Below are 12,415 nucleotides of genomic sequence, written 5' to 3' on the forward strand. Positions count from 1 at the left end.
AATGCAAGATGTCTTCAGATGAAAATTTATAGTGATAAACTCTCATATTGAAAAAACACAATGAGAAAAAACCAGAATGAGCCCAAATAAACAATTTATGCTGCAACTCAAGCTCCTAGAAAAAGAAGAGCAAGTCAAGCCCAAAACTCAAAGAAGGTAGAAAATTATAAAGATGAGACCAGGAATAAATGCAATGGAGACAAAGAAATCAATATAAAGAAGTAATGAGTGGAAGAGTTTGTTCTTGGAAAGAATAAGTAAATTTAATAAATGCCTAGCAAAGCTAATCAAAAAGGGAAATAAAAAGCCCAAGTTCATGCAATGAAGAATGAAAAGGATGAAATCACTATAGACCATAGAGTAATTAAGAAGATCAATACCTACAGAAAAATAGAATAAATGTATTAAACATGAGAGAATATTTTCAGGGAGATTATGGTAATGAGTACTTAGTTAATTAATTTTTAAATGTTCACAATATAACTTGATCATCCTTTTAGTTTCAAGACCTGGCTGTACCATCTAGTAGCTATAAATTTGGAATAAATTGTACAGTTGTGATGAGTCTCATCACTGAGAAAGAAATTAGGGAAACCACATCTTCCACAATAGTACCCAAAAATATGAAATACTTAGCAGCCAAGCTAACAAAGGAAGTAAAAGATCAATGGAGTGAAAATTACAATACTCTGAAAAAAAAAGATAACAAAGGGTTTCAGTAAATGGAAGTCTTTGCTCCTGCATGGAAATGACCAACATTGTGAAAATGGTGATACTCTCAAAATTGTTAGACAAATTTAGTTCAATTCCCATCAAAATGCCATTAGCATACCTCACAGATCTAGAGATAACATTCCTAAAATTCATGTGGAACCAGAAGAGACCTAGAACACCAAAAGCAATCCTGGGCAACAAAGGCAAGGCAGGAAGCAGCACGATCTCTGACTTGAAATTCTACTACAAAGCTAGTGATAAAATTGATGTGATAATGACAAAAACAGTCCTGAGGACCAGTGGAACTGGTTAAAAGATGTAGACACAGCTACAAACATGCTCAGCCACCTTATCTTTGACAAAGGCTTTAAGTCCGCTCCCTGGGAGAAAGATAGCCCTTTTAAAAATTGTGCAGGAAAAACTGGTTTTTCGTATGCTGAAGACTAAAACTAAACTCATATCTATCATCATGCACTAAAGCAAAAATGGATGAAAGATCAAAATATTAAAACAGAAATACTAAATCTACTAGAGAAAAAGTATTTAGAAATCTTCAACACAGGGGTAGGTACAGAGTTCATGACCAAAAACCAAACTGTACAGGAAGTACTTCAAAGAATCAACAATTGGGATCACACTTTATTGAAGTTTCTGCACATCAAAATAAATCACTAACAGAGTTTAAAAAAAAAAAAAACCATGAATTGGGAAAAGTATTTATACAACTTTCCCTCAGACAAAGGACTTCTATCTAGAGCATGTAAATTTTTTTTTAAAAAAATCAGATTCCCAAAATTCTAAGGCCCAATCAAAAAATGGGTATCTAAAATAAATACACATTTCTCAAATTAAGAAATATAAATGGCAAATAAACATGAAAAAATGTTCAGCATTACTAGTCATTTGAGAAATTCAAATTTAAACAACACTGAGATTCCATCTCATCCCAGAAAAAATAGCTATCATGAAGAAGTTAATCAGTAACAAATGCTGGAAGGGCTGTGGTGAAAAAGGAACCCTTCTCTACTATTGGTGGGAGTGTATACTGGTATAACCACCGTGGAAATCAATGTGGAGATTCCTCTGGAAGCTAGAATTGAAGGTCCCATTCAACGCAGCTATTTCCCTTCTATGTAATTTTCCAGAAGAATTAAAAGCATCACACCACAGTGCCCATATTTATAGCAGTACAGTTTATCACAGCTAAATCTCAGAAACAACCCAGGTGCCCATTAACTGAGGAATGGATAAAAACGATGTTGTATCATACAATGGTGTATTACTCAGGTATAAAGAAGGATAAACTTGAGGCCTTTATATGTAAATGGATGCAACCAGCATCTATATGAATAAGTGAAATAAACTGGACCCACAAGCCTAAATGTTGCATTGTCTAGAGTAAGAAACTGAAAGAGTGAATAACATCTGAAAGGTACAATAGATATGGTGAAAGGGAAAGAAATTGCTCAAATAGGAAGAGCAGCTGGCATGAGTGAAAGGAAAAAAGAAGAAAGGTAGATAGATAAGGAAAAATCCACACACAAGATAACTAAAATAGCTGCACTGCTAATTTCCATTGTTTTGTTGAAAGGAACAGTTCATGCCTAATTGATCAATTTTGTAAGTCTATATCTGGCAATCTGAACAACTGCTTGAAGATAACAATATGCAATATAACAACCACTGTTAATTTCTGATCACCTTGTTTCAAAATTCTATATTGTTTTTACTTTTTTATTCTCTTTCAATTGAAAAAAAAGTAAGATGGGTTTCATGTAAAAACCAGAGATATCATCATGATCAGATAACATAATGAAATCTTAGCAAGATGCCTTGGCAAGCACGGATGGGATATGACTTTGGTCAAGATGAGACTACTTAAGGGCGATTCTCTGCAAGGAGTCAGCAAAGTTCCACCAGCTGTCAACACCCCCACCAGATTGATAGCAGATGGCTCGGTCTATATGGGGGTCGTGGAGGTGCCCAGTAGCACCAACTGCAGTAAGTTGTCTAAATCTTCTCTTGGTAAATACACTATAGCACAGAAAAGCACTCTTCAAATCAAAGGAAGTTTATTTTACATTTTTTAAATGCTTAAATTAGCCAGTAATACATTTGATTTGTTTCAATGGATATTCTCATGTAAGTTGTAAACAGAAGTTTATACAGCATAGCTAAAGTCTTCATAAGTTGGCACAACCTTTGTGGGGAGGGGCATGTGTCTCAATGTGCATCCCCTACCATATTTATTGTGTGTATTTGCAGGTGAATCTCATTTTAGACAGTATGTTCAAATTTCAACTCAGTGTAGGCAAAATTATTTCAAGCTGAGCCTTGTTAGAGGCTGTATCAATAAAATTTCATTGTTTTCTCACTATAGGCGAAGTACAAATACTTTTCCTGCCAAAAAAAAAAAAAGAAAATAAATAAATTATCTCTAGTTGGTAGAAGAAAAGTTCCCAGAGAGGAAGGTTATATCTTAGCAGTGGGAAAAGGGAACTTGTAGACACATAGAAGTTCCTAACATAAATGCAAATGGGGTGAATTTCAAAAATTCTGGAAGAGATCATCAGGCACACGGGAGAGTGAGTCAGTTGGCCTCAGAAGCTATTTTGAGAAAATCTGACCAGGAGATTTAAACTGAGGGTTTTGTTCCTGTGCCTAAATTAATTAGAGTGATCCACAGAAATGTAAAAAGTCTTATTTCAGTGGAAGTATTGTTTAGACAAAGTAAATGTGACTATGGTGCCAGTCCCAACCACAGGAGAACATGATGGTGCTTAGAAAATAATACAGAAGATGAAAACATCCTATAGGAAATGACCACTACATGGCATATGGATATATACTCCAAAGGGGGAAAAAAGGATATAAGAACTGGTCTTTTACATTTAACATCATTCTTACTATGAAGAATATACATATAACATGAATGAAATATTTTTAAACTTCCTCTGACAAAATAAAGTAGTTGAGACCAACAGTCTCAATTTAAAAGATGAGTAAAGCTCGGAGATTAAAAGACGAAATACCTCTCTTGTTTCTTTTTGTGCAAATAACACAGTTTATTTTTATTTTGAATGTAGAATAAAAAGAAATTAGGAACTACAGCTGGAGCTCAAGCACTATAAAATCTGAAAGTTCAGAAAAATGCATAAAATAATAAATCATAACATTTTAAAGACTTAGAGTAAACTTTTTAGCCATCTAGCTGTAATAGATACTTTCCCATTGGCCGTGACTCATCCACACGGCTGACACTGACAAAAGTTCTACAGTCTGAGGTACAGGATCTCCGGATAAATCCTGAGGGGATTTCACTGACCTTATCAGACCCAAAAGCTACAACTCTTGTTCCATAGGTCTTGCTTTACCTTGGTCTTAACCATCCAGCAGAAAAGTATAAAAATGAAATATAAGAAGTAAAGCCATGCTGTTATGTTGAGCTGCAGGGGACTCAGGCCAACAATTTCTGACATTGCCAGTCAAGCAGAAGACCCAATACTATTATGGGCTACTAGACTCTTTTGGAATATCTTGCTGAGTTTACACACCTATAATATTCAACTAATGGAACTTAACAAAAAAAAAAAAAAGGGTATACAGATGAATGTCCATTTCGTATCTGTGTATTCAAAGTGGTTAGGATAGATATATAGATACATTCTATTAATGAGTAGAGTGATTTGTTCTAATGGTGTTTGTAAATAGGATATCATGTCCACATCTTGTACAGCAATTAACCACTAGGAAGAACGTATGCAATGTGTTATTATTGAAACTGTCCTACCAATTTGATTTGAAACTGTCTCATTGCTATTTGTTTATCAATAAAATTATGGGCAAAAAAGATACTTTCCCATCACCAGGACAAAATATCAGACACCTACAACTTCAAGGTGTTTATTGGGCCCCCATTTCAGAGGACTCATTCCACAGTAGCTGGCTTCAGGGTAGAAACAGGATGGCCAAGAGGCATGACAGAAGAATGCTGCACAACTCCTCCAGCCAGAAGCAGAGACAGGCAGGAAGACCCAGGAATAGGAATGCGTTCTAAAGGCTCCACCCCCAGGGATCTTCCTCAAACCCAGTCCCACTGCCTAAAAGAATGTTTAGCTACTGAGCTCATTGATGCATGAATCCACTGGTGAGTACAACAGCCTATAAATCAACCACCTTCCTAACACAAGAGGCTCTGGGGGAACATTTTATATCAAAGCCATAACAAGGACTAGTGAATCAGAAAAATTCTATGCTACTTTTAAGAGCAGAACATTCCCTCCCAAAAGATACATTTCTTAGTATGTATGATAATAAATAAATAAACAAACAAATAGCTGTTTACTTGAGGTAGAAGAAAAGATTCTAAAGCACCACTTGTTAGGTTCATCTTCCCATTCTTGGAGTAAAATTTAATGATCCCTTTTCTTTAGCTAGAACCAAGAAGGCCAACTAACTTATCCAAAGTGAAAAACAAGCACATGGCACAGTCAAGAATAGGACTAGATACTCAGCATTTTGTACAATCTATCTTCTGAGAAAATGGTCCATAAAGGTAAAATTTTACTGTCACCAAATGGAATATATATTGGAAATATCATGACACAATTTTAAACAAATATTAGTAAACTAGACACATATTCCTATTTTCTACTAACATTTAACTTAGTCTGAAAAAGTACCAAAACTTTATCAATAAAAACTTATCAATAAAATTATGGGCAAAAAAGATACTTTCCCATCACCAGGACAAAATATCAGACACCTACGACTTCAAGGCATTTATTGGGCCTTGAAGGCTTTTATTGCCTTTGACTAAGCAACTACACTCTTAGAAATGCATCCTACAAGTATATTCTAACACAGGGTTACAAAGATTTGAGTACATGCTCACTGCATGCCACATAAAGTAGCTAATAGTTCAGAACAGTCCTTATATTTATCCAAAGGCATAACTTTTAATAGTTATGAATGTCTGCAATGTTCCCTTACCCATTCTGTGTATTCACAAATGGGGCTTTTGGGAACTGAGCACACCGTGTGGGAGCTACAGTCATGAGTGGATTCGTGCACCGCTGAGTCCATGCCTCCATGCTCTGGTGGGAAGGAGGTGTAGGCTGCTCAGAAGTGCTGTGTCAGTGGGGTGCGCCTTTGTGCAGTAGAGCTTCTTTTCTGTCTCCTATTTTTTCTCGCTACTTTCTGGCTGTCAAGAACCCCCTTCCTCTGCCATGCCCTTCCACCATAATGTTTCTGTCTTGGACTCAATTCACCAGAGACTGAATCCTCAAATACTCTGAGATGTCTTCATAGTACAAAAAAGAAAACCTCAATTCTGCATATAATGTATGGTACTGATGGTGCTCCCAAGAACTAAGAGGAATGTTCCAGAAGAAGAAATAAACCTATGGACTGAAATCTGAATGGTGTATTGTAAAAGCACACACAAAAATGCTATAGTCTGGATCTGTTTTGTCCCAACCAAGATTCCTATTAAAATTCAGCTGTAATGTGAAAGCATTGGAAAGTAGAGCCCTTAGGAGGGATTCCTGTCTTCCTTACAAAACTGGATTAGTTCTTACAAAAATGGCTTAATTCTCACAAGAGCCAATTTTTATCCCAGCACTGATGAGACTGAGGCAAGAGAATCACAAGTTCAAAACCAAACTGGACTACATAGTGAGTTCAAGGCCAGCCTGGATGCATAAGACCCTGTCTCAAAAAGAATAATAAAATAAAAAACAAACATAAAAGCAGATTGTTATAAAACAGATCAGCTCATGTGTTCCTGCCCTCTCCTCAGGACTATTGCACACACCATCTGTTCTGTCATAATGCAACACAAATACTCACCCGGATCTGAGAAGTTGCCAGAGTCAAATCTTTAATGTTCCAGTCTCCAGCACTGTGAGCCTAAGTAAATGTCTTTTCTTTAAAAGAAATGACAATCTCAGGCTTTATGTTACAGTAAAGAAAACAGACCAAGACAGCAGTTATAACCTTTGATGAATCAAATATTCTGAAATGTCCTCATGGTACAAAAAAAGAAAACCTCAATCCTGCATATAATATATGGTACTGATGGTGCTCCCAAGAACTAAGAGGAATGTTCCAGAAAAAGAAATAAACCTATGGACTGAAATCTGACTGGTGTATTGTAAATACATGATTTACAATATTGTAGATACATGCCATTTTTAATGCCAAAATTAAGAGATAGTTGTCTTAACTCAGAGGCCAGAGGTATAACTTACAGACTATCGAGTTAAGATGTAGATCATAGAAGGGATTAAAGTAAAACTAGGTTGGTAGAAGCCCACAGCTCCCGAAGAAAATATATGCAAAAATTTATAAGGGACAAACTAACAAATTCAACCTCTAGGTCTCTAACAAGTTAAAAGAAGCTACATATAATTTCAAAAAATCAAGAACACATTTTAATATATTAAAAATAATGAATGTGTAGACTTTTAAAAATAAGAATTATTTTTTATGAAAAATAAAGAGAAAATTTTGCAAAAGTCCACTCATCTTCTGTCCCTCTATAATTGAGTAGAGGGTAGGAAAATGTCCTAGCCCAATCATGTTTGATTAATGTGATGATTAATTTTCTATAGTACCCTAGAAAACTGAAAGACTTCCTTATAACTGGAAAAGAATCAGAGTTACTGAGAAGACTATTTATTCAAACAAAAACAAAATAAATGATTATAACTGAAGCTGAAACAGCCCTAGAAATCCCTGGCACCCCCTCTGATTTGTTTCTCGACTATGAAAGCAAATACCAAGTGAGCTACAACAGCACTCTGCTTCAGAAGAAGTGATGGCGTAGAAGGAAATTTCTGAAGATACAAGTTTGACAAAGACTGCCCAAACAGGAGTGTAACCAAGTATATAGAGAAAAGTCCCTTCACGAACACAACCTCCACTCCAAAAGCAAAGAAATACTAGAGAAATTTGGAAACTATGGAGAATTTTATACCAAGAAGAAAACACTGTTTAATTTCTGAATAGATTGATTCAAGACCTATCAAAAAAGAAGAGTGAAGCTCAAGTAAAAGCATTAGTATTGTTTGGAAATTCAGACTGGACGTTTAGTGGGCGCTACATCAGAGAAGGGGGAGAACCTGCCTATTTCCAGAGCACCTCACCAGTAGATCTGTCTGCTTCCTACAACCTCTGAAGACAAATAATTACAGCACTATGGCAGAGATGTTGCACTCAGTGGTTCACAGGCCCCCAGGTGGGCTGCAGACTGTCACAAAACGTGTGGAATCTCTCGTGGGTACAGATTGGATTCATCACAAAGTTACAAAATCAAGAATTCCAGATAAAGTGTTTCAGCCTTCACCTGAAGATCATGAGAAGTATGGTGGGGATCCACCGCGCCCTCACAAGCTGCATGTTGTTGCCAGAATAAAAAGTACAATAAGACGACCATGTTGGGAAAAAGATGTAATCCAAATGCTTGGGTTAGAAAAAGCACACACTCCTCGAGTTCATAAGGATATCCCTTCAGTAAATGCAAAACTGAGAGTGGTTAAGCATCTCATAAGAGTCCAGCCCCTGAAGCTGCCACAAGGACTTCCCACAGAAGAGAATATGGCTAGCACATGCCTCAAGAGTACTGGGGAGTTAGTAGTGCAGGGACATCTGAAGGCTATGGACACCCTAAGCTCAGCACTCAGGGGGCTGAGGCAGGAGGATCCCTGCAAGTTCAAGGACAGACCTAGGCTATGTAGTTCAAGACCAGCCTAATAAAAAAGTAAGACCTTGATGGAAAAAAAAAAAAAAAACCCTGTAGTGCAGGAAACAAGTCCTAATGCCACAGAGCTTCATATTTTTTAAAAAATGAAAATTATATGTAAAGTTGGTGGGAAGTTAGGCATGGCTGTGCATGCCTGCAATCCCAGCACTCAGGAAGTTGATGCAGGAATGAGTTTGAGGCCAACCTACATTACAGAGTGATACCCTGTCAAAAAGAACAAAAACCATGAAGTTGGTGAGAAAAATGTTTCCGTTGAAAGCATTCGTATTGTTTAACTCAGTTTCTAACATTCAACAATGTCTCATGTTTTGAGCCAAATAAAAATATATAAAAAGGGTAAAGGGAAAACAAACTACAATGTCAAGAGTAAAAGCAATTAACAGCTCCAGAGTCAGATATAATGGATACTGAAATGATTAGACTAGGAATTTGACATAACTACAATTACATCAGAGCCCTTAAAGGAAAGTGTGGACAAATTGCATGCATACAAAGAAGTTCAGCAGAGAAATAAAAGCTGTAAGCAAAGTGATCCAAATGAAATGGAGGAAATGAAAAAAGACAGGAGTATAGGTGAAAAATGTCTTTGATAGGCTCATTAATAGACTCATGTTGAGGAATAAATGGACAAATTTGAAGAGAAGTCAATAGAAATTACTCAAACTGGGAAAGAATGGGGAGGAGAATGGTACAACAGAATGGCTAAGTTATAGCACAGCAAAAGAGTCTAATGTATACATAATTGGAATGTTGTAAGGAAAAACCAATAGGGAACAGAAATAACTGAAGAAATAATGACTAAGAAAATCCTGAAATTGGAATAAAGATGACCCCAACTGCATAAAGCTCAGAGAATACCAAGAAAAATAAATAACTCAAATAACTCACATACAAACTATACTCAAAATTAAAAACCAGGCCGGCCAAACAGCTCAGCAGATTAAAGCTCCTGCAAGCTGGCCCCGCCCTGGGGGCACACTAAAACAGCAATTGAGACTGGGCGTGGTGGGGCACGCCTGTAATCCCAGCTCTTGGGAGGCTGTAAACAGGAGAATCACTATGAGTCCAATCTAGTAGTAAGACCCTGAACACCCTATAGACCCTTCCCTAAAATTAAAAAAAAAAAAATTAAAAATCAAAAAAAAAGAAAAATTTGCAGGAAATCAAAGGAAAAAAGATGTTACACACAAAAGAACAAAGATAGAAAAGTGGCAATAGACTTTTTTTCAGAAATGTCAGCTATGAAGCAATGGAATAACTTTAAAGTACTGAAGGAAAAAATATAAACTCAGAATTCTTTCCTCAATGAACAGCTTCTTCAAAATATAACTATTTCTGGACAAATAAAACGTGAGAATAATAATTATAAGAATACTTACATTGTAAAATAAGGCAAAGGAAGTTTTATAATTAAAAGGTATATAACATTAACCAAATATTTAGATATACACAAACAACATTACTGAAGGTAACTGAGTGTAGGTATAGGTATGTCTATGTAAACACATATGCATGTGTTACATATATGTATATAAGTGTATACACACACACACACATATGTATATATATAGAGAGAGAGAGTATTGCACTCATGCTAGGCAAATGCTGTGTCACTGAACTACACCCTCAGCACCATTTTTAAACTGCTCTAAGATCATCAACTTCTGACAATTGCTAGTTGTGCTGATAACTCACTGCTATTATGGACTGTTGGTCTATATTGGGTTATTATGCTGAATTCCAGTACCTATAATCTTTGGACTGGCTTCCAGTATGAAAAGGTACTTTAAAGACTTCTCCAAATACAACTTCTCTAACTGCAATGGAACACCCATCACTGGCAAAGCAAGACGAAAAAGGGGCATATGTTGGGAGGCACTGTACCTAAGAAATTAATCTAATGTGTCCAGGTGGGACTAGGCCTCAGTGCCTAAACAAACAAGTTACCTCAGTCCTGAGATAAACTCCTGTTTGCTTAAGGTCAGCTATTAGTTGCTAGGCAACCTTTTTTTCACGTGTTAATAACTTTGCCAAAGTATAAATAAAGGACCATTTTTAAAAAAAAATAATAATTTTATTGAGAAAGAAGTAGCAATGAGACAGTTTCAAAACAGGTTAGTAGGACAGTTACAATAAGTACTACATTGCATTTTGTTGTCTTTGTAGTAGTTATCCATAATACAAGATGCAGACATGATATCTTTTTTTCCCATAATTTTATTGATAAACAAATAGCAATGAAACAGTTTCAAATCAAATTGCTAGGACAGTTTCAATAATAACACACTGCATACATTCTTCTTAGTGGTTAATTGCTGTACAAGATGCAGACATGATATCCTATTTACAAACACCATTAGAACAAATCCCTCTATTCATTAAGAGAATGTAACTATATATCTATCCTACCCACTTTGAATACACAGATACAAAATGGACATTCATCTGTATCCCCTTTTTTTGTTAAGTTCCGTTATTTAAATATTATATGTGTGTTAATTCAGCAAAATATTCTAAAAGAGTCCAGTAGCCCATAATAGGTTTTCTGCTTGACTGGCAATGTCAGAAATTGTTGACCTGAGTCCCCTACAGCTCAACATAACAGCATGGCTTTACTTCTTATATTTCATTTTTATACTTTTCTGCTGGATGGTTAAGACCAAAGTAAAGCAGGACCTATGCAACAAGAGTTGTAGCTTTTGGGTCTGATAAGGTCAGTGAAATCCCCTCAGGATTTATCCTGAGATCCTGTACCTCAGATTGTAGAACCTTTGTCAGTGTCAGCCATGTGGATGAGTCACGGCCATTGCTTGGCCAATGTGCTCTCTGTGAGAGCCTGAGAGAATATTTTCTCTCCATGTGACTCTCCTTAGGAACACTCTACATCATCAATCACTTTCCTCTTTGGCCCCATAATCTCTAAAGGACCATTTTGGTATGAAAAAATATGTATGTATACACAAGAAAGTTAGGATAGATATATAGCTACTTTCTCTTAGTTCATTGAGAAGAAAGGTTTGTACTAATATTGTTTAGACAAGATATCATATCTGTATCTTGTCCTCTGAATAACTACTATGAGGACAACAATATTGATTGATTGATTGATTGATTTTTATTTTGAGACAGAATCTTGCTAGATGGATAAATTACTCAATCTGGTCTTGAGTTGTGATCATTTTTCCAGAGTGAAGGCATTACATTTCTGTGCCACTACACCTTTATTGGAGACCTTTCTGTTATTATCTGTCTGTCTTTCTTTTCTTTCTTCTTTCTTTCTTTCTTTCTTTCTTTCTTTCTTTCTTTCTTTCTTTCTTTCTTTCTTTCAGACAAAGTCTTGCTCTCTAAGCCAGGCTGGCCTTCAGGTCACCATGGAGCCAAGGCTCATCTCACATTCAAGGTGGTCCTCCTGCCTCCGCCTCCTGAGCGCTGGGGTTACAGTCGTGGGCAACTACGCTCAACTGAAGGAAGCTTTCTATTCTGGCTGCGGGGACTGCTACTTCAGCCACAGTGTGGACTCAGCTCACCTGGCTTCTCAGTGCATCCCAGGAATGGTGGACTCTTCTGCACCAGGGACCTGGAGTTGGCTGCACTTCTGTCACCTTGCTTCAGCTGCTGTCCAGAGAACCTGGAGGACACAGAGCCCCTGCACTGATTGAAGGTACTTTCTTGCAAGAAACAGATGATGACCATGATAGAATCTTCAGAAATACAGATTCACACAGAGGGCAGTACTTTTAGAAATCTGTTTATTACCTACTGAATGAAGAAGTTGAGCTTCTGTTGAAGTGTCTGCACAAGTTAGACATTAAAAAATGTCCAAAGCTACAAGTTTGAGATGGTGTCACTTCATAGTCAAGGCCATTGGTCCAAGCAAGATATCTAAAGGTTACTGAGAAGTGTGCAGAATAATCTCCTTTCTAGTGATAACCCAAT

At 36.6% G+C, this 12,415-nt stretch overlaps 1 protein-coding gene across 1 annotated transcript; it reads left to right on the forward strand.

The window, feature by feature from the left end:
- Positions 1-7,914: 7,914 nt before the first annotated feature.
- On the forward strand, positions 7,915-12,138 carry LOC105743113 (39S ribosomal protein L30, mitochondrial-like). The gene is made up of 2 exons (XM_023723515.1): positions 7,915-8,408; positions 11,880-12,138. Exons 1-2 carry the CDS (start codon positions 7,915-7,917, stop codon positions 12,136-12,138), a joined length of 753 nt encoding a protein of 250 aa, XP_023579283.1.
- The last annotated feature ends 277 nt before the right edge of the window (positions 12,139-12,415 follow it).

Source organism: Octodon degus, unplaced genomic scaffold (genome assembly GCF_000260255.1).
Source record: "Octodon degus isolate 3935 unplaced genomic scaffold, OctDeg1.0 scaffold00099, whole genome shotgun sequence".
NCBI classification, from domain to species: domain Eukaryota; kingdom Metazoa; phylum Chordata; class Mammalia; order Rodentia; family Octodontidae; genus Octodon; species Octodon degus.